At 41.4% G+C, this 23,040-nt stretch overlaps 1 protein-coding gene across 1 annotated transcript in view; it reads left to right on the top strand.

The window, feature by feature from the left end:
• The window catches only part of snd1 (staphylococcal nuclease and tudor domain containing 1), a 166,029-nt gene that overhangs the window by 133,595 nt on the left and 9,394 nt on the right, over nt 1-23,040 (top strand). The window contains exons 19-22 of the mRNA XM_020653121.3: nt 7,088-7,211; nt 8,931-9,000; nt 11,990-12,103; nt 16,698-16,901. Coding sequence (XP_020508777.1) covers nt 7,088-7,211; nt 8,931-9,000; nt 11,990-12,103; nt 16,698-16,901 — 512 coding nt within the window. The remainder of the gene's footprint in view (nt 1-7,087; nt 7,212-8,930; nt 9,001-11,989; nt 12,104-16,697; nt 16,902-23,040) is intronic.

Raw genomic sequence — 23,040 nt, 5'->3', positions numbered from 1 at the left:
ATTGTAAAAAAGAAAATGCATTCACTTGGATTTCATTGTGGAGACAAATAAATATAACAAAGTGTTTAATGTGACAATTGTTTAAATGATTATACTGAGGAGGGTAATGACCTCATCATACTAGAGGAGAATGGCTGTAATTGCTGTACGGTTCCCGCGGTTGGAGATGCAATCATTCTAAAGGTTAAGCTGCTTTTCTGCATCACTTTGTTTATTTTATCTTTATCAAGTTTGTTGCTTTCACATGTAAAAGGCTGAAAAAAGTGTATTTTTCCCAGATGAATCTTTAGCCATCTGGCTTTCATGTTGTGTTTAAGTTAATTGGCACAAGTGTGATAATTAAGCAAAGAGGTGACCAAAAGTTCCACCAGAAGTAGCTTCACCCACTGATACTTTTTTTTCCTTTCCAGCTCCTTTCTACTGCAGCAGATGCAATATTTAGAGGTCAGACCCGTCCTGCATGATCTCCCCCCTCCCTGGGCATTCATTATTAAATCAGATACGCACCTTTAGCTTCTAAAAGGTCAGCTCACCTGTCGCTTTGGGGCGGGTTGCTTTTGATTTTCCGGCAGAAAATAAGCTTCTCCGTCCGCATTCTACACCTTTTCAGCGAGCATAATTTGCACTGATGTCAACTTGTGGGTCTATTACCTAAAGCTGAGTGGCTGAATGACACTTTTCGCAGCGGTGAGCCACTTATGGGTCCAAATGGGGTTCTCTTCTTCAGAATTGGCCCCGGCTCTGCCCCGGCTCGTCTTCCCTCTAATGTTGCCCGAGGCCATCTTCTGAATATATCTGGAGTCCTTACAATCAAAGCAGGACATTAGCTGAAGTCAATGAGGCTCGACAGGTGGCAGAGAGAGGAGCAAGGGAGAAGGATGCTAAAAGAGAGCCCCAGATGCTGCCTCTGTTTAGATCTTTTCAGTGATGGCTTTTTCAATTACAGAAACAGTAATTTGCTGTATAAGGCTCCAGACTGCCGGGAAGGGGCGAATGGAACAGGGTAATTGCTGGTGGAAGTGAGGAGGGGGTATCGCACAAGATGTAATCCATATCACTCTCCAGTGGGAGGAGAGCAGCATTAGTCAAGCAAAGGGGGTCATTTGTTTTTTATAGTGGCCTCCCTCAGAGCTGGGCAGATGCTGACACCACTTTAAACATCACTCAGGAATGCGAGGGAAATGGCCCTTCTCTTGTCTTAGCTCCCTGATTGTCACACTCTGTCTTCAGTAAGAAAGTGTACAACTATCCCCAGGGTGAGTGCTGCTTCTTAGTTGACCAACCACAGGGGGCATTCGACTCAGAACAGCTGTGTTTGTGTGTGTGTTTCCTCCACACGCACACAATTCATGCCTCCCTAGCCAGTGCGTACTGTGCCCAGGCTGTGTGATGTTGTTTGTCATTGCAGACTTTTTTTTTTCCTTTGAAGTGCTGCTTGCATGTCCTGAAACGCAGCCATTCCTCTACCCCAGAGGATAAAGCCCCTGTCCACAGCTCATGCATATTTAACACTGCGAACAAACAGGTGAGCAGAAGCACAAAGCTCTGTTCAGATGGTAGATGATGCACCATCCATGTGTATCAAACAGTCTTTGACCAGGCAGCCCGGCCGCAAACTAAAGGCTCTGCAGTATTTCTAAGACAAGGAAGGAAGCGTGCTGCAAAAACTGTCTTACTCCTCTAGATGTTGCTTACTTTTCCTTCCCAAATGAAAGTGGATTAAAGCCAGGTCTACGTTTCCGGATCTCTTGTTTCCCCGGCAGGTGTCCTTTTCATAGACACGCTCCACTTTGACTCTTAATTCCTTCATTCTTATAAGACGGGAAATTAGCACACTTTCATAAGCAACCATTGCTCTCTTGGCCTCTAGTTCCGTCATTTTGTGATTATTTACCCTTCTGTGGTTTAATGGCTTTCGTAAACGGCTTAATAGAATTCAGCACGGCGTTGGGATGCGTAGCGAAAAGGGCACATGATTCGCTGTTTTCATTGGCTTTTTGTTCCCCCCTCTTGTCTCTGCTCACACACCATGTTCCACAATATAATCAAATACAATCATAAACAACCTGTAAAGATGTTGACAGTCTCTCTACCCTCTCTCTCTCTCCTTCTCTATTCTTTCCTTGTTTTAAGCCTAACTGCTCCCCCACTCTGCACTGGGCATTCAGAATGTAATTATATATGATTTACAAACAGCTGCAGCCATAATGGTGTATAAACAAATTACAGGACGAGGGAGAAAAAAAAACATCAGTGGAATAAAGAGATGAAGACAGAGAAATTGGCCAGCATCAGACACAGTCAGTGGTTTGGCTGTTTTTTGGATCATCGCTTTGGCTCTCCCCTCCACACAAAATGAGCACTCACGCTCGACATGGTTTAGCCCTTCTGCACGCAGATATTTAGTTGTCTTTATGCCAGCATTAAATAGGAATTTGCCTTTCTAATGCAGAGTCTCCTGGCTGCACTTCTTTCCTAATGTTCACATTCACTCAGAATTTCACTGGGATGCTGCATAAGACTATTCAATTGACCCCAGAGGGCCTAGATTCTCTCTCTGTGCTCGCCTGCAGCATGTAAAGCTCATTCCAGTTTTCTGCCATAGTGATTGCTGTCGGAGTAATATCTTCTTTTACAGTTGTCGCCTTTGTGTAATTCTAAATGCCTGCCTCTTCTGTTGTGATATGTATATTTATACAAATCATTTTCTGACCATGCCTCTGTAGATGAGCACTCACCTGGACATAAACCTGCACCGCTACTGATAAAACGCTAACCCCAAATCCAGTTCACCTTTGTCCAAGAAGCAGACACAGCAAATTGGACTTGTAAATCCCAACAGCGGTTAATGATAATGCAGACAGCACACTCAGAATACTAAACCAAACACTATTTGAAAAAGTGGAGACATTATAAACTGCTCAGGAAAGCATCAAGGTGACAGTGTGTTGCTGAAAATGAAGCTGTAAAATAAAGATAACTTTTAACCTATTGTACTGATCAATCTGGTAAATTATCTGAATTTAATGATGGACAAACCTTTTATTTTTAATTTTTGTCTGCGCAGAAGAACAACAGGAGACATTTTAAGGGGAAAAAGGCCAGTTTTCATGTCAGTCATAGATGGACATATATTTATTGTTAAAGTGTGACTGGACTTGACTTGGAAGTAATTGGAGTGAGTCTCTGGGTCACAGCAGATCATAAATCAGCTTGTTAAAATTGGTGATCCATAACACTGCACTGTCAGTGCCCTGTGACTGCATAACCCCAAACAGAGCCCTCGCTGAGTCAAGTGTGTGTTTCCCAACCAGGATAGAAAACGTATAAAGAGTTCTTCTAGAGAACACATCGAGTCTTTTTAATTAAATCAGCCTGCAGCTATAGGACACAACAGAACCAAATGTAGTTATCTGTTTCATGTTTTAAAGTGACCAAGTAGAGAAGAAAAGAAAGCCTTCAGACTGTTCAAGTGAAACTGTTTCCATAGATCCATATTTGGTTATACTTTGTTCTTCTGCTAGATGTAGTATGTAAGAACATTAAGGAGCTGGTCCAGGTCAGATACAGAGTATAGTTATCAGTCCCTGATATTTGCTGAAATCTAGTACCAGCTAGTTCACACATTTAGGCTTTCATCTGGTATCAAAATTTCTTCAGCCCCCCAAAAATCCACTAGGTTCAGTTTTTTTTTATCACAGGTGTTAAAGCTCGCAGATCGTCACCACTTATTGCTTTTTTTTTTTTTTTTGCCAATGACGGTGATATTATTTATTTCACTGGCATCAGAGGGATATTTGTAGTGGCCAATACTCAAGTCTAGGTAGCTGAAATCTACATCCAAAAAGAAAAAGAGAACATAAAAACATCTTAAGCTAGTAATTACAGTGATGTTTTTAGCAGAGCTTTTGAAGCATGCAGAAGAAAAACAAAACAAGAGTGCTGTGTTCTAAAGTGATCAGTCTCTCTTCTTACAGGATGAAATGAAGCAAAATGCGGATCCTCTGTAAATTACTGTATAATCCATGGAACAGCACTTTACATTGTGCTTTCTCAGTGTAGTTTATGTTTGTAAAACCATGGGATATGATGGGGAGCAATTGTCTGCTTTTTCTTCTTGCAGAGGTTTGATACTCATACCGGTTCATCGTCAAATATTCAGGGACCCATTCACGATGTTGCGTGTTAAGATTTTTTTTCTTGTTTAATGTATTCAGATAAAATCCTACTTTACCATTAACATGAATACAGCATTTTTAATTAGGTTAAGATAAGAGGCTCCATCCATTAAGGCTTCATGTATGTGAATGTATATTTAACAGGTAGGAGCCTCTTAAAGCTCATGTGTCATTTATTCTTCTCTCTCTGGACCCAAAGTGGAACATGGCCCAGGAAATAGAAGTGTGTGTGTGTGTGTGTGTGTGTGTGTGTGTGTGTGTGTGTGTGTGTGTGTGTGTGTGTAGTGTAAAAGTACACACAGAAACACACACTGGTACACTGTGAGAGGGAAGGAAAAAACACACTAACTTTTTTTAATTAGATTAATAAATCAAAGAGGTGGCTGCCTGTGACGGCTGTAGCCCAACGTTATTCCAGTAAGTCTGCATCAAGCCGCTGTAGCAAGCGGGAGTGTAATGATGTAACCACACTGCTCCTGTGTGTGCGTGTGTGTGTGCGTGTTTTAGGAGAGAGGTTTGGGAAGCAATTCATCTGACATATTTTCCAAAAACTGCTTCCTCTACAAAACTCTGAAGAAGCGTCTGAATGTGTGTGTACTTATACTGCTATTCCCCTCCCTGCATTCATCAGCATTTGGCGTAGCAGTGGGTGGCCAACGATTTGTTTGGACACGCCGCCGTTCCCCCCTCCGCCCTGACCCCCTCCTCAATCAAACTGAGCTCCAAGCTTTTCCTGCACCCTCTAAATCCCTTCATACCCGTCGCTGCTGTTTTTAAAGTTTGACATCATGCTAATGAAGGTTTGCTGTCTGCTGTTGGTTGGCAGCTTCTCGGCTGTCTATGCACAGATAACCCTCTGAAAGCAGCATCTTTATTTATATTTACTCTTTCTCCACTAGAATAAATAAAATGACGTGTTAATGACAACTTACCACAGCAGTACAGGGGAGAGAAGAGGTGTAGTACTGCACTGCCTGCCTGCAAAATGTGTGTTTGATCGTCCAGAAACGTGCATAGTAAGCAGAACTTAATCACATCACACACGGTCTGCAGTAGTGTGCAGATAAGAAACCAGGTCAGTGGGAGAAATCAGAGAATGTGTTCACCTGGTTTGTGAAATCTAAGTTTGCATACATACAGTCAATAATGAGGTATCTCCTGAGGCAGACTTTTTTTTTTAAACTAAAGGCTAGCATATTTAAAGTTGCTCAGTGAAATGTGAAGCTGCAGCTTCAAGTTTTTTTCCTGGTCAGTGCATTTGGGCTGATAGCATATGCAGAGTGAGAGGACTCAGCGTTTCACTTCTTTTTGCACAGACTCAAATTTTAGAAATAGTCTAGCTTTCAGCTGTGACAAGCCGCTTATTTATTTAGACCTATTCATCTCGGAGTCAAATGTCAAAATGTCCACCCAGTTTGTAGTAAAAACCATTCTGCAGGAACCTTTGAAGTCTTTTCAACCCTCTCCTCTGCAGATGCTTTCCTTCCCTCAAAAAGTTTCCCTTAAAATAAATGCAAAACATATATTCAAATCCTGAATGAGAAACGATTCACGATCTCAAGATCAAGATTTTGACTTTCCCACTGTATGCATTTGTATGGCTAAAGATCCTCCACTACTCGGGACATTGGTGTTCCCACAAAGCCTCTTCCAGGTGGTAGATCAGTGAAAATGGCCTCTAAAAAACAGCATGGGATTTCATGTGTGCCACTTTACTAAACTGGCTGCTGTAATTGCTTCCGCACACTTCACACACGCAGACTTAGACACACACAAGTAAACACACTTGGCCATACACAAACAAACACACCGTATACGTTACACAAACATGTGGAAGTGGCTCTCTTGGAGATGCACATACTTTACGGCACTCATAATCAGCTACCCAAATGCATGTGATGGGTGCAAATCAGCCTGCCACTTACTGCAGTCATTAAATCCATGGAGCACTGACTCACTATCTGATTTCTGCAACTCCCACCATATTGACAGCCAGACTCTCGCCTTGAATTTACCATAATAGGTTTGCTGCACATGATATAATGGCTTGATAGGCCATGAAGGCCCACTGGAAGAGCTGGCTCATTTCACTCGAAGCTCTGTTTCTCCAACAGGGTCAACCAGCATTAGCTGCGTGGTGCTAATGGGCTAACAGCTAGAAAAACAGATGATCATTCCTTTGTGTGCTTGTGGTCTCATTCTCTGAAGGGCAGCAGGGGTCAATATGGAGCTCATATGTTGTTAAATGGAATTTGTGCTGAAGTATAGAAGACCTCCGACCCAGTACAGTGTTCCTCGTCCTAAAATACATTTTCGATTGATTTTGGAGCTTTGTGCTCCACCAGGAAGGAATCAAGTTTTGGCTTGTTGATTTAAATGAAGTTGTAAAGTATTTTGCCACAGTGATGCAATGTATCCGAAGGTTCATATCTAATCCCAGCTGCAGCATCAATAAAGTAATCTCATTTCTCATGACAAAAAGAAGGGAAATAATTATGAGGGGCAGTTCAGACGCACAAAGTACCTTTAGAGAAATCCTCAGTCTGTGACTTTGCATAAGTTGCATCAGACATATTTCAGTTATTATCTTACTTATTTAAAAGCTTCACAGTGGTGTCTTTGAACCTGTCCTCTGTCAATCACACACAGTCAAAAAACATCCAAATCAAAGCACCATCTTGTTTGTGATTAAATGTATGACATTTGAGATCTATTTTATTCGACACTCTTAAATGTCCAACTGCTTTACTGGAAGGCAAAACTTTTGTTTGGCAAATTGGTAATAAGAGTGAAAACACCAAAGGCATCAGGAAAAGGAAAATAGCTTAAAGTGATGCAATGACACGCAACCAAAACTCTAATTGCACTGTTACGTCTTCGTCTCACTCATGTGTCTGTGTGTTTGTCAGGAGGCCAGTTGGAGACCCTGATGGAGACCATGAGAGCAGAGATCGCTGCCCAGCCGCCAGTGGAAGGATCCTACGCTCCACGGCGAGGGGACTACTGCATAGCCAAGTTTGCTGATGGAGAATGGTGAGCAGACCTAAACCCTGTAACATGTTTTAATGCTTTTAAGCAGCTTTTCTTAAATAGCTTTTGCAAAAGATAATTTTAATTTCCTGAACAAATCAAAACAACTGAGACATTTAATTTCCAGATTAATATGCTGCAGTTCTATAAGACGTATAGGATGGTGTTTTTTCCCTATTCAAATTCCCTGACATTTAATTTTTATCTTGTCTCTATTTAAACCTGTGATGCATTAACTGCAGACACCCACAGGCTGTAATTAGCTCTCTGCCACTGCTTTTGCCCCTTAGAATCAGCAGTAGCTTGACAGTAACACACACATACACACACACACAACACACACACACTCTTCATCCAGTCTTCTCTCCGGATGTTGGAAGTTTACAGATGGTCATGGGGACAGATAAAAGTCACAGTGACAGAGGGAGGGAGAGAGAGTGTGTGAGTGTGTGTGTGTGTGTGTGTGTGTGTCAAGAAGGTGACGGTGAAAAAAAGGATTAGGAAACTGATTAAAAAACCAAATGTTCCCCGACAGGTGCTCGTCTTTCTTCCCTCAATCCTTCTCTAGTTTTTGAGTGCCAAAACCAAAGTTTGTCTCCTGTAAATCAATGAGCATTTTAAACAGTCCATCTGTTTTTTTTAACCCACACTGTCTTTCTTTTTTTTTCTGGAAAACTCAGAAAAAGTTCACTTCAACAACCAAACAGTTCTCCATGACGCAAATGTTTTAGGTTTTTGTATTCATCTCTAATACTCAGCTAATAACGTTCATGTCCACATTGTTCTGTGTCCATAACTTTGTACTCTGTGATGCATGTGAAATGTCGGCTTGCTTCATTAGGGGGCTAATTAGAAATGTGTCTCCTTTCAAGGCCTCTACGAGTGAGAGTAAACAGAAAAGCGAAACCTTTGTTCATCAATCACCCACACTTTCTCTCTCTCTCTCTCTTCTCCTTTGCTTTGAGTGCTGTTCTTTTTGTCTTCCTGTTAATCACTTATTTTGGTTTCAACTTTGTTCCAGTGTCTCTCTGTGCCCGTGCGCCTGTAATTATTTGGCCTCCTCCTGCCGTCCTTGGTTCTCAGCCAATCTGTCGTTCCCTGCTCTCAGAGCTGAGAGTCACACAAGCAATGGTCAGATGAGCAGACACTTACTGAGGGAAACATGCTATGAAGACTTTATGATTTAGCAAGCAGGATTTGTCTCGTAAATTGACATTTTTTGTAGTCTTTCATTAATTTGTCACTGATCTGTTATGTCCTTGTAATATGAAGTTGATTTTCAGTCAAATTCTGTCGCCAAGTGTGCTGGAAAATCAAACCTTACAGAGTAAAACTGCTGCGTTTTCTGATTAGCACTAATGTGCTAAAGTTGTTTGCTACAAGGCAAAAATTGGTTTAAATTTCTATCCTTTATTGCAAAGAGGCCTCAGTGCAATTTTCCCAGCTCTGCCATGTCCTGATAGATCCCCTCTGTCCCCCACTGTCCCCCACTCTCTCCCCCCATCCCCCCCAGCCTGCTCATTCTCTCCTCTCTCCTCTCCCCCGATCACAACAGACAGATCCTCCAACACCTTCTCCCCAGGGAAATAAGCACGGAATCATTTACTCATCTCCTTTTCCTCTTGTGCCCTCTGTCTTCATCTCTCTTTTCCCTCTGCTCTCTCTCTCTCTCTCCTTCTCTCTGCCTATGTCTCTCTCTCAATTATCCCTTTGCTGCTGCAGGTACAGAGCCAGAGTGGAGAAAGTTGAGTCGCCAGCAAAGGTTCATGTCTTCTACATCGACTATGGCAATGTGAGTAACTTTTTGACCCTGAGTTTGTGCTGAATGTTGCATTGTCATCATTAAAACATAATGCAATTGTTTGCAGGCTCAGGAAGCACAAACATTAGTCATGTTTTGTTTTGGCCAAACCCAGAGCCGGAGGGAAAGTATAGCCTGAAAAGGGATTTCTTTTCTATCTCTTGCATTTATTCAGACACCAGTTGTTTGCCTATTTCTGCATTCGAAGCAGATTTACAGCCTTTATGTATCCTTCAAGCTGCAGATTTTAGAACAAATATGTTGCAGGCTTGTTTGTTTTCTCTTTTTTTGTTCACGACTTAAGCAAAGAGTGCATCTGAGTTTATCTTTTTATTCCTTTTTATAACAAAGACAAAAGCAGAACTCCCCCTCTGTCTTGATTTTTTTTTATCCTGCGATGACGAAGGCACTACATCCTTGTGAGTGTGTTGTAGTGTTGTTTCCTGCCCACGTGCATACACACACTTGCATCACCGAGTGGCTCATGCAGCAATGTCCTGGCCTGCAGGAGTTTTCCCATGATGCAGTGTAGCGGCACAGTGTGTGACTGACCTCAGAGCAGGGGGACAACTCGAGGTTTGGCTGGCAGACACGATGCGCCCTGGCATGTTGCTGAAAGTGTGATTCTCCGAGGCCAACCTGGCTTACAAAAAAAAAAGAATTCAAGCTGATATCCACCTCATACTCTTCAGTTTTGCGTCATCTCAGGTTGAGTCATTCTGGCCTTGATTTCATGCCGCTGTGTCATGAGCTGTTAGGCGATAATAAAGCCACCTGTCTCAGGTACATGTCTCTCTGAGTTATTATGTGATCATTAGCAAACACAGCAGAGCACTTTTGTCTTTCATTTTTTAAAGCCCACATTTACAGTGCTGTCAAAATCTAATATGGGGTTGATAAATCTCAACCATAACCTTATCCATAATAAATGTTCAAGGTATTCTCTGTCTAGACTGAACAGTCCAATGAACACATTAACCTAAGATATGGAGGTCATTAAATTAACTCCCCACTCCTAACGGCTGTATATGTCTGACGTTCCATCAGCAGGTTCTCACTTCAGGCAGCCTGTTCTGATCACTGATTGGTCACATTGGCTTATACCTGCGGGTATTTATCAAGTTTATCACTCCATTGCTTCTCATCAGAGAATGTAGTACATACTGAATAGCATAGCAACAGGATTTTTGTTCTAATTTAGGAACCACGAGTGCTGAAGTCATATTCAGCAAAGAGGATCTAAGGTTGTCAGAATGTTTTGATAACACACATTTAAGGATACACTTTGTTATTCAAATGATTGTTGGGATCAAAAAGTACTGAAACTTTAAGAAAGGACATTTATTTCATAAAACAGGTGCACAGGAGAGGAATGATTCCATCATAAATGTCAAGCCAACATCTGCATACTGTCTAAATTTAAAAAAAATGTAGGCAATGTCTCAGTGCCAGTGTAGTTGTGTTATTGAGATAGTATGCAGGTCCTATTGGATAATCATTGAAAAAGAAAAGTTATCTAATCGTACTTCTGTTTTTGACACTGGTTTCACGACTGGTATCGATTAGTCAGATTTTTACTATTATTGTATAGAAGTTCAAATTCTGATATCATGACAACCTGAACAAGATCCCAGAGAAAGAGAGAGAGAGACGGATAGAGACAAACAGAGCAACAGTAACAACAATGATTAAGATAGATTTAAAGCTACAATGCCAGTAATAATGTTAAAAGTATGTGTAGTATTTTATATATAGTGTAGGGACAGCAATGTATGAAAATAAACTGATCATATACGTTTTATAGCTATAATGATAATCACCAACAATCCAAAGAAACCAGGAGACAAAGGCAGCTCAGGAGCTCCCAGGAAGATATATGGTCAGTAACTTCAATGTTACTTGAAGATTTACAGTTAGTGACATGCAGTAATGTCATGAATGCATACAGTGAGAGAGAGGAAAGGAGCCCAGTGTGACAGGTCCTCCGGCAGACTCAGCCTATAGCAGCACAACTAGGAGCTGGTCCATACTTGAGCCAGCCCCAACTACTTATCAAAAATAAAAGTTTTAAGCCTACCCATTCATAAAAATCATCAAATGTGATGTCTTTAATCATCACACAATTAAATGTTTTCTTTAAATGGATATCTCGCACTGTTATAATCAGAATCAAGAACACACTGTCAAGCTGTGTTGTAGTTTTTACATTCTTCTGATTTAGTATTATTTTCTAATCCGACAAGTCTGCTGACTTTCAACTCAGCGTCTATTGTCGCCTCTCCTCTTAGCTCGTAGCAGAGCTGCAGAGCAGATGGAGCTGAGTGAAAGTGACTCAGTGCTGCTGCAGAAACAGCTGTGAAACAATCGGGAAGGTGACATACACACACATGCAACCCTTAAGTTACAAAATGGCATCTGTCCGTCTTTCACAGTTGTAAACTATCATCGTTAAAGTGACAGAAGGATTTCAGAATTGAATCAGAATCCAGGGAAGATAGAAAAACCGTGAGAGGGTGCGGGATGAATTTAGAGTCTGAGTACCTGCTGTGTCTTGTTTGAGAATGTCCTTCACATAAAGACGTGTTTGATTTAAGAGGTGCACTCTGTCATGTTGGATATTCAGAAAGAAAACCTTCATGACAAGATTTCCACCACCTTGTCACATGTTTGCATCTGTGTTGTCTCAGAACAAGGCAGACGTTTTTCCTCAAATCTCTGATGGCCCCTTTAAGGTGTTTGTAGCTGGAGATGGATGTCTGCCATGAGGAAAACACACTCAGCTTGTTCTTGAGTTTCTCTTTTAAAACTAATCTAATCATATCCCATGAGTAAATATATCTAAGTTTTAGGACTTAGTGTTGATAAAACAGAAAGAAAATACTGCTATGTGTGTGTGTTTGATTACATTTATCAGAATCATCAAGACGGCCTTAAAAAAATGCTCCATATTTGATTTCTATCCTCGGTTATCCTCCCTCAGAGAGAAGTCGTGTCGTCCACTCGTCTGGCTGTCATCCCCCCTGCCTTCAGCATCCGGACCCTGCCAGCACAGGCCACCGAGTACGCCTTCGCCTTCATCCAGATCCCACAGGACGTAAGTGCAGAGCTGAGATATGTGTCGCAACCGAGACCTTCTAAATTAACTTTGAGATATCAACTTCTTCACTCTGACTTTTCTGCCAGCTTCTGAGAGTTGACTTTTCTGGCAAGACATGAAAAGTGTTGGGGTGTCACTTGTGGTACGAGGTGATAAAGTCTCTAACTGAGAGACAGGGTCGTCGAGTTTTCAACACATGCAAGTGTTGGATAAGCGCTGCTCATACATAATTCATGTGTGCAGAGCATTGACCAACATGAAGCTATTGGTTTCCAACCCAGACCTACACACACCCTACATTTAGTACAAACTGTCCAGGTGCTTAATGTGTTTCTGTCTTTGCTTGTAAATGCCCATCTGACAGCTGAGCAGCAGTTACTTTTTTTCTGCAACAGCCCTAATCTTTTGTTTACATCCTAGTGTGTTTACTCAACCTGCAGTGACTATTAGTATGTTTGTGTGTGTGTGTGTGTGTGTGTGTATCTGTCAGGGTCGACACTGTTTTGTGTATATCAGGGGGGTCGATTTGGGAGTCTTTAGAGCTGGCAGCATCCTGAGGAGATTGGGCGGATAGAACATGTGTTGCTATGTGCTTAATTCAGTGCTAAGCCTGGTCTTAATTGGACGTGTGTTTGTTTAAAGGGTATTTGCTCTGTTAGCATAGAAACAGATGGACTTCCATAAATAGACAAAGAAACATGGAGCGATAAATATATACGTTTACGCTAGATCAATAAAGACATATAAATTAGATCTAGATTTTCACATTTTTTGAGCTTAATTTTGATTGTTAAAGGTCCCATATTCTGCTTTTTCTGGTTTTAAATGCCCTTTAGTGTGTTTTCCAAGTGTCCTGTGCATGTTTAGACACATCTATGTGCAGAAATTCAAAGACCGCGGAAGCGCGTCTTCTCCTACGTCCTCCTGTTAGCTGTAGCATTAGCTGCATGTAACACTCGGTTCTAGCCCCCCTCGATAAATATTTGTCAGTGCGACTTCTTGTCAGTGTGAGATCACTGATCTAAGTCCATTGGCTCATTGTGACAAGCCCTGCAGCTCATGTTGAAATTTCCAAGACGCGTGCTGAGCAACTGACCAATAACAACAGAGCGGATCGGCAGACCAATCAGAGCAGACTTGGCCCACGTGGGGTCTAACAGTGTGGGCTCAACAGAGTGTAGCTGACAGAATCAGTACATGAAAACAGACACTTTTTTCGGACTTTAGCTATTGTGAACGTACAAAAGTAGGCACATAGATTAAATATACAAACCCCAAAAAGGGCAGAATATGAGCTCTTTAATGTTGGCGCGCCCTGTTGACAAACAGTACTTTTGATATCTTTCTTGATTATTTCCTGTACATGCGAGAGGTGTTTTGTAATGAAAAATCTTCTTCTACATAATTTTAACAGGTCAGTTGTATCACTCATCAAGAATCTGTGCTGTGGATAATACTTTAAAAAGGCAGCTTCTGTAACATTTTTTCAATCATTTTGTCTGGCATCTACCCCGCAGGAACAGTTAAAAACATTCAAAATAACTTAACAGCAATAATCCAGTCTTATGATGATGGTCTTGTTTGTGTTTGAAATTCATACAGAGACATTAGTATTCATTTTATTCTGATTCCAAAGTGTTACCACCAAAGTGCACCGAACCAAAATCATACATATTGTTGCCTTAAACGTGTGTGTGTGGTGCCTGAATGCATGCTGTCACCTGTCTGATGAGTCAGTGTCTCCTGAAGGATGAAGTGGCCCATCTGTTGATCCAACCTGGGGGACAAAGGCATCACCTACACTTTAGCCCCCCCCCCCCGACACACACACACACACACACACACACAGCTTTACGTTGGAAGCTGACATGCACCCCCCCCCCACCTCTCCTTCTCTGTCACTCTGCATCTGTCTCATCCCTTTAACTCCTCTCTCGGTTTTCTCGTGGTTTTTCCTTTCATGTGTTTCCCATCTGCTTTATCTGGAGCTTTTTTCCTGCATCTCTTACGCTGACAGCACGATGCCCCACTTGTTCTGTGCCTTTTGCTGCAGCACACAGGAAAGGTTGTTGCCTTTGTCTCAGTCTGTCACCTGATGCCCTGCACAAAAAGGTCTACCTTCACAAAACCGCTTCATTCTTAACTCTTTTTTTCCCACCAAAATCCTGCCAGTGGGACGTGATGATGTTTTCCACAGTAGTTTCCCTAAATGTAACATAAAGCGCAATCTCCAAAAAGACAACAAGATGTAGTTTCACTCTCACTGTTTTGTAGAAAAACTCTTCTCCTCCATGAAAAGTAGGTGACACAATGCAAATGTTACCTCCATGACACCTGCAGCAGTTGCCTCCATTTTTGGCACAATTTAATCCAATTTTATTATAGATGAATTGAACTCTCTGCCACCTTTACTCAGTACACACTGCCACTTCTGTATTCTACCTGCTCAGCCAATTAAAGAGACAGGTGTATGCCAAGAGTGCACTCTGAGATGAACGACAAATAAAATCTAAAAGATAATACGCATAACCATTCCCCAATGGATGTGTTTTGCAAAGAAGTGACAATGGAAAGGTTGCTCAAATTACCTAATAATATTTTTACATCATATTTAAAACAAAGTACTACAGCAAAAGGTTGCTTGTTAATTGTTGAAGTAAAGGTCACTGAATAAAGCTGACAAGAACCTGTTGACACTGAAACATTTACTATACTGTCGTGCTTAAATAATCAACCCAATTTCATCACCCAATTTTTTTCATGAATTCTCTTCAGCCTAGACTATCATAAACTGTCAAAGTCTAGATTTTCCCATTCTCATTGTATTTTATTGTTTGGCAGTTTGTCTGGTGTTTAATAAAAACGTTGCCTCGTATGTTTGCTATATTATTGGACATAATTTCCACTTGTGTAAATAAGATGTTCAATAGAAAAGGTGCTTATGAATAAAAGGTTTCTGGTCTGGTAGTTCACAAGGTTTAAAAGACAGTTTTAGAAAAGCAGCGCTAAAATTAAGCTTTTGTAGTTACTCCCTCTAAAAACCCAACGACACCCAGCTGCACACCTAATGATATTGATTTATAAGAGGTAAAATGCATTTTCTTCAGCCTGTTAACACATTGAAGGAGGTCTGTTCTGCACATATGGTGGACAAGAGGGGGTCACTAGTAAACTCTCATTAATCTTGCTTTCCCCCCTCACAAGTGTAATTATGAAAGTTAAAGTATTCTTGTTCGGTAATTCTCTCTTCCAGCATTTCTTTCTTTCTCTCCTCCTTTGTCAGATGTCTCTTTTTTTCTTCCTCCCTCTCTCTCTCTCTCTCCCGCCCTAAGCTCCCTTGCAGCGCCTGTGACAAGCTGACCAGGGGGAGAGCGGGGGACAAAAAAGGCCCTTAGTTTTGTATCTTGAACAAGCTTTCCCTGCCCACACACACGCACACAACAGACATGCACATACCCAAGGGCGGCTAGCTCGAAGGGGGTTGCCATGGAGACAAGACCAGGGCGAGAAAGAAGGGAAGAGGAGAGATGGATGGTGTAGGGGAGGAATGGATGATGGCCAGGGACTGATTTTTTTGTTTTTAAGTGTCTTCCTGTCTCTGAAGATGCAGCTCCTTGTTTGTCTCGGAGGTCAGGATTACATGCAGCCTCCACCATGTGTTCAATCAAACCCCGGCCTTTCACATTCAGGGAGTACAGGAAGAAGAGGGAGAGAGGTAACCAAGTGAAGAAACGAAAAAAAAGTGAAGGAGGAGGAGGCTGGGTGAGAGGCTGACCATTAGATAGTTCAGCCTCATAGAAATCTGTAGAACAGGAGTAGATAATTGCTGTGTGACACAGCAGATGGATTATAGTGTGAGTGATCATGTAACAGTAATCAACTGGCTTGTGTGCATCTGTGTGTAAGACTACTGAGTTCCCCCCCCACTTTCTTAACTTGATTTCCTATCGCAAATCACTTTGAGCTTTTATTTTAAGTAGGCTGTTTTTAAACACATCTGCATTTCATGTAATTAAGTGTGTGCGTCAGGGTCCCTTAAAGTTTATCGAAGTTAAATGAAAGACTTTAAAACCACTTAAAATGCATGGATCTTTTTCCTTGGCATAAATATAATTAAAGCTCCTGTGGGGAGTTTTAAGATGGTTATTAAACAGATTGAAATGACTACGTCTGCTGTCTATAAGACAAAGCAACAAAGACCATAAGCAACACGTTTGACTATATATAGAGTTATTTTTAGTGCCCTGTCCCACTGCTGCAGGGAAGGTATCAGACAAATTGACTAACTGCTTTTTGTTTTTCATTTACGTTTTCAATCTCTTTCGATGAGTGATACATTTGACTGTTAAAAGAAAGCAGAATGAGATTTGGCATTGAATAAAAACGCTTCTTACACATGTATAGGACATTATTAACGAAGAGACGAGATGTACTGCTTTGTCCACAGGGGGCGCCAGAGTCAACATGAAAGTTCCTCACAGGAGCTTTAGGGAAGTTACAAATTAAAGCAATAAATTGACTTCATCTTATCTTTACTGACTCCTTTTCTTCCCCTCTCTTGCCTTTTCAATCCTATCCCTTTCTTCTTCAGGATGATGCCCGTGGTGACGTGGTGGACTGCATCGTGCGGGATATTCAGAACACCCAGTGCCTGTTGAATGTGGAGTACTCGGGCGCCACCTGCCCACTCGTCACAATACAGTTCGGGGACACCAAGGATGACGTGGGCCTGGGCTTGGTCAAGGAGGGATTGGTCATGGTGGATGTCCGCAAGGAGAAGCACCTGCAGAAGATGGTAAGTGAAGAGAGGGGATGAACAACTGGTGCTGGGGGGGAAATGTCTTTAACTGAACTTGGCTTGAATCTGAATGTTGAGGCCTCTCGTAGTGCTTCTGAAAGTATTGGTTCTCGTGACCAGTCTCTGTCTACATGTATTAGATTTTCTGGCAGGAATGGTTCATTTTATGACCTAAAACTGGACTGAAATTCTCCTTCAGCAGTGTTAAAGGAAGGTTTGGGGTCCTGCGGTAGAGATGTTTTTATAAAGTTATTCATCAGGTCAGTTTGAGTCATTTAAAGCATATTTTTAATAGATTTTCCAGCCCACTCTAGATGTTTGTGTTTAAGCCAAACAAATCAGTATTTGCCTTTCAACCATTACTTATTCCTAGCGACATATTTATGCTTCAGAGGTGTATGTGGTCCACTGTGGATCAATATTTTTGCCAACTGTTATAAATAGACAATAGCATCAATTGATCAGATGAAAGCAGGTGCTACTTAGCTTTGAGTGCCCAGTAAATGTTGAGGATTGTCATTGGCAAAAAAAAGATCCCTTGTGTATTATTGAATGTTAAAAGGTCCATGCTGCCTTTGGCTCTCTGACAGTCCAATAATTACCACGTTTCCACACAATCATGCATCTACCCACTCATTTCTTCCCCAGAGCTCGTGACGTATAGATTATTTAAACGACAGCCACTATCGCCTGTAGGTTTGTTAATATGAACATTGGTGAGACATAAAACCTCTCCTCACTTGTCAATCCGCAGCCATACTTACACACCTCTGCAATTTGCCTCAGATGGCGGCCATTTTGTCAAACCGTGAAGCGTTGCTCATTTACTTTCCCCTCATTATGCTAATTCTCCCCGCAGACTCAAAGCCGCTCTGTACATGAAAGATAAAGAAAAATGGAGGATATTTATCCCTGCTGCAATTACTGCTTCCTCACCACCCCGACATTATTCACTCTGCCATTTATTTAAAACTTCAAACACACAAAGGAATGGAGCAATATGACCACCAGCTTGTAGCTGTTCATAAACATGATGGAAATGTACATTTATTTATACTAGAGGCTATGGGAGAGCACATGTTTGTATTGACAATCTTTTACACAATTTATTCACACATGTAGAGGCTCATTTTTGTACACAGTAAGGAGCTGCAATAAAAGCACTTCCCACCTCCCAGTAAGTCAATAAAGCTCTGTGCATCATTGTAAGAGTGCTTTGACCTCTGACCACCAAAGAGTAGCCAAAGACCATAATGCAGTCTATGGGTAATGGACCCTATAGACCACGGACAGTGATTAAACCCTCCAAGCTGTACGCCTAATAGCCTTATAGACTGCACGCATTTGGGTTTTGTTGGATCAAATGGTTTCTCTTCAGTATTCAACAGCTGGGTCTCTAACATTTGCTTTTTCAAAGCCGGCTACAGACTTTCTCTATTTTGATCTACAGGAGGCTTAACACGCCACAAGTGTTGCCAATGTGCTTACAAGTGTGTTAAAGTAAGCTGTACAGCGTTTCTGGCTGATAATTCCTCACATCAAGTCTGTTTCTGCGCTCAGAGCAGAACGACATGAAGACACTTTTCAGACCTCTAATGGAGCGAGTGTGCTTCTGATTGATAGAAAGTGCTCGACTATTTCATTTTGCTGTACAGACACTTGGATGTACACATTAGTTGCATTGGCCAGATAGAAGTGAAAGAGTACACTTCTGATATGATTTCTGCATATACCCTTAAATATGTCTTAAATGGTTCAGCGCTTCAAAAGACAATATGAAGAACTTTATGGACTTAATGAACTAGAACTGAAGTGATTAGTCGATTAACACCTCAATAACAATTTGATGATATTCAGAAATGTATCCTGTCACTGAGCTGACATGCAATTAAATGTCCCAGACATTCTCAAGCTGAATAATTATTCTCTCATTATAGCTTTTCAAATGTAAGGATTTGCTGCTGTTCATTGTCTACATAATTGAATCTTTTATGTTCTGGTCGTACAAAATGAAACATGTTCTAAAGTCACCTTGGACACTGGGACATAACAATGAGTGATTTAATGTATTTGACTAACGCATGTACAGACAGCCAAACTAGGAAAAGAAATAGGAAGCTTAATTAAATACATTGTAGCCCTTTAATTGACTTAAATGAAACGCTGCCTTCTTACCTATCAAAACTAATTTGATTGGTTCATTCTTTCACTTCTGTTCATCCATATTTGATGTGATTTGGACTTGTATGATGCTTTGGATGAAGAATTTTACAGTTCCATCTGATCTTTTTTATTACCTTTATTTGTTGACCTCAAGTCATTTGTTTGCGAGGCACATTTCTGGCTCAAAGATTCATGAGTAGCCATGCAGCTGCTGCTGGTGTGACAACAGAAAATGTTATCTCGCAGGGGCAGCAGAGTCAAAAACTCTTCTAAGATACAACCTTTTGTTGACCTCTGGATCTGTGCCATCCGCACCAAAGAACTTGACAGTGCCCCTATTCTTCTCCTCTTTTATAGAATGTTCCCCTTGAGCTTTTGATAGCGTAGTATCCAGACCGACTCTTTCTCTCCTCTCACTCCCGCGGACTATCAGCCTTCTTGTAAAAGTGACTTTTGTCCCTCCTATCTGCTCCATTTTAGCTCAATTCTTTATTCATTATACATTCCAGGGGATTGGAACATGCTCATTGTAATCTGTACTCTACTGCTAAGCATTGCATAACAGATGGGCTGTAATGTTCACTGGCACTTGAGTGCCTATCAATAGTGAGTCATAAGTGCACTGAAGGTTAACACCAGTCTTTGAGGATGGCATTGTCCCAAGAGACGGAGAGAAGCGAGGGATATTCATCCATTTGGGGTTTTATCTCTTCTGTCAAGAGCATCTCTGCCCTAAGCCCTACATTCACAGATTCCCACTATGCACGCCATATGGACACCCATTGCTGCAGCTATACAACAGTATGGAGAAGGATAAACAGCCATTGTGAATGTGTAGGCGAAATAGATGGTCATATGGATGCCAACTGCTGCTTTGTGATTGGTGGGAAATTGGTTATTAAAGATGGGCAGAAAGAGAGGGAGTAGGATGAGGGTAGATGTACAGTAAGCCACATAATGATTGAAATGATGTGCTTAGTGAGGGGGGACGGCAGAGTGACCCAAAGGGGTGAACGGATGATAAATCACAGGATTAAAGTACAACTGATCTTTTGTCCTACATTATGGAGTGACCCAAAAAGCCTAAATCACAGTGCCTGTATACATTTCACACTCTTCATACCATTACACGGTATACAGTGATAATCAAGCAGATGTAATGTCATAGTATGAAGTTTAATCGGTCATACATCTGGCAGTTGATGTGCACATGTGTTGTTTATGAGGATTTTGTATTGAGATTATCATCAGAGAGCGATAAAAATTTCTTTAGAACCTGCACAGCTCAGGAAACAGAATGGGCTCAATGTACTTTATGGTACTGTTTTTTTAGTATTCCAGGATTCATAACTGTGCCACTGTTTTTTTCTCCCTACACTATTTTTGCTCTTAAAGATACATCTCCATTGTCTTTCAGCATCACTTTACCCATCTTTCTGGTTCTCTGCCTGCTCTTCCTCTTTATTTGTCACCACTCAGACATTTTAAATTCAGATATAGAGCTTGAGAGTCCTGCAGAAATCAATTTGTAACAAAGAAGAGTGTGTTGGCGTGTTCCCTAAGGCACAGGCCTGCTGTACTCTGTAGACTGTCAGGTACAATTGGCTTCCAGCAAAGTGGCAGCCAGTGTAAATGTTATCATCATGTAAGGATCATAAATTAGCTGTTTGCAGAGCTCAACAATTATGTGTGCTGAAGATAGCAAGATTATAGCGGTGTCAACCATGTCATTAGGTCTGATTGCTCCTGTGCCTGATGCTATTCTTGAGTTGGAAGAGAAAAATAGTTTCTCCACTTCATTATGTAATCTAGCAAATGCGTGAATAAAGGAGCATTGATTTTCTCCATCACAAAAAATGGGAATGAGAGTAAGTGTAGAGTTAAATCGATAGACATCAGCAAGCAGAGAGAATAACTGATATTAACAGAGGCAGAAACTTTATTTAAGCCTCAAGGATCACTTATAATTTAAGGGTATCTATACTGAAGTGTCATCACTCCAAACAACTCTAAAGCACCTTTATATCCCTCTTAGAGTGCAGTTTTTATAGACTTGCTTTTATACCTATATTCACATTCTATTAAATCTATTTGATTTCTTTTACCGTCCTCAACTTTCATCACGTTTCTGTCTTCTTCCCTTCACTGTGTTTCAACATCTTATGTCTATCTTAATTACAACTTGATATTTTGGAGCTTTGTTTCGGCTTATTTTCTTGAATATTGAATCCTTCCTCTTGAGCCCCCTGTCAGAGGATTTTGTCACACTTTTAAGTTGTCAGCTCCAGTACAAATAAAAGGTGTTGGAGTTTAACTAAACCATTAGAAATTGCAAATCTGTCATCTTTGGTGCTTACAGGAGCTTTAGGTGCTTCTTTTCTTCAATTATATTTTGAGTTCTCCTCTCCTGCTCTGACCTGAGACTCACACACTGACTTCATGCCTTCTCCACCTCAGGCACAGCACTAAACCACCCTTAAACTGTCCTGGCACCATCAACTATCCACTGCTAGTGTGGCATGTTGCCACACTGGCACACACTGGCTCACTAAAACCCACAGTCTCTTACATCCTTCACATCACTCTGAATCTCTCTCTCTCTCATTTTTAGAATCGGATTTCTTCATTTCCTCCCCCACTTCCCACATCACTCATTTTACATCCTCTTCTCCCCCCCATTTATCTCTTTCATGTGCTCTCCTCTCCATCACTCCTTTCTTGTTTACTCACCCCTGTACTCTCCATTCCTCTTCCTCCTCCATCTCTCCGCCTTCTGCACATCCCTCCCTTTACTTCTCCACCGTACTTGTCATTATTACTTTTTCTCCACTTAGGTATTCACTCACTCAAACATCCTTGTTTAACCTTTGCTGTTTCTGTTATCCACACTGAGCTTGAACACTTCATTTTGACAGCTATGGGAGGCGACTCATTTGACTTTTGCGTTTGCTAATTTGCATTTTCTCTTTCATTGATATGTCACGATGAACAATAATCCCCAGGAATTAAAGAGGAGAGGCACTCAGATGATCAGACCTGGTGTTGGCCTCATAATGAGCTGTGATTTAAGATGCTGTTATCTGCAATTATTTAGAACTTGCATCAGGCGATTCTGCCCTCTGAACCCACACTGGGTTGACAGTAACGTCTGTCTTTTATAATTTCAAGGGAAGGCACAGAGAAGAGACCCACTGGCTGAGTAAATGTGAGTTTTAAGGGTGATATTTAAAAGAGAGCAATAAAAGAAGTCTGCTTGACAGATAATTCAATACACTAGAAATGTTTCTTTCTACCTGATTGGTTACACAAGTTCTAAGCGCCTGTAGCAGCTACCTTTGACCAGAATCTCTCGTGCTATTTTGTGGCAGATGTAGCTGAAATGAGTCTGTCATGACAGCTCAATTGGAAGATGGCTGTGTGGTTAGAAGCACTATCTTTTGTGCTCTGCTGCTTCTAAACAGTGTTTTCTGTCAGCAGCGGCTCAACGACATGACGGATTCGAGCTCTGGCAGGCCACCGGGCGCTCAGCGTCTCGCCCAGTCACCTCCGCTAACTGACATCAGTGCTAACCCCCCAAAGTACATTAGCGTTACAAGCTAATAATCTCCTGTTTGCTAATTACAAGTCAATTACAAACGCGGAAGAGTCTGTCACTCCCTCGCCTGCACAATTATTATCAAGCACCAACAAGGACAAGTCCTGCTGTATCGACCAAAGTCATGTTTCCATCCTGCTCCCTCTTAAGAGACACAGATACAGAAGAACACCTGAGACACATTTTTGTAAAGACATGCCCACGATCTTTATCCAAAAGTTTCAGTGCTGAGTGTCAGCAGAAGACAGGCTATGGGGAAAACAGCTGTGAGGGGGCTCCCTAAGAGCTGCAGAGGAGATTTCTGGAATCTTTAATTACCCAGCAGTCCCCTGGGAAATGTGGTTTTATATATTTTGTCCTTTCATCTTCCTCAGTATT

The sequence above is a fragment of the Labrus bergylta genome, chromosome 23, assembly GCF_963930695.1.
Source record: "Labrus bergylta chromosome 23, fLabBer1.1, whole genome shotgun sequence".
NCBI classification, from domain to species: Eukaryota; Metazoa; Chordata; class Actinopteri; order Labriformes; family Labridae; genus Labrus; species Labrus bergylta.
The sequence above is the reverse complement of the archived record's forward strand: the minus strand, read 5'-3'. Positions and strand labels throughout refer to the sequence as shown.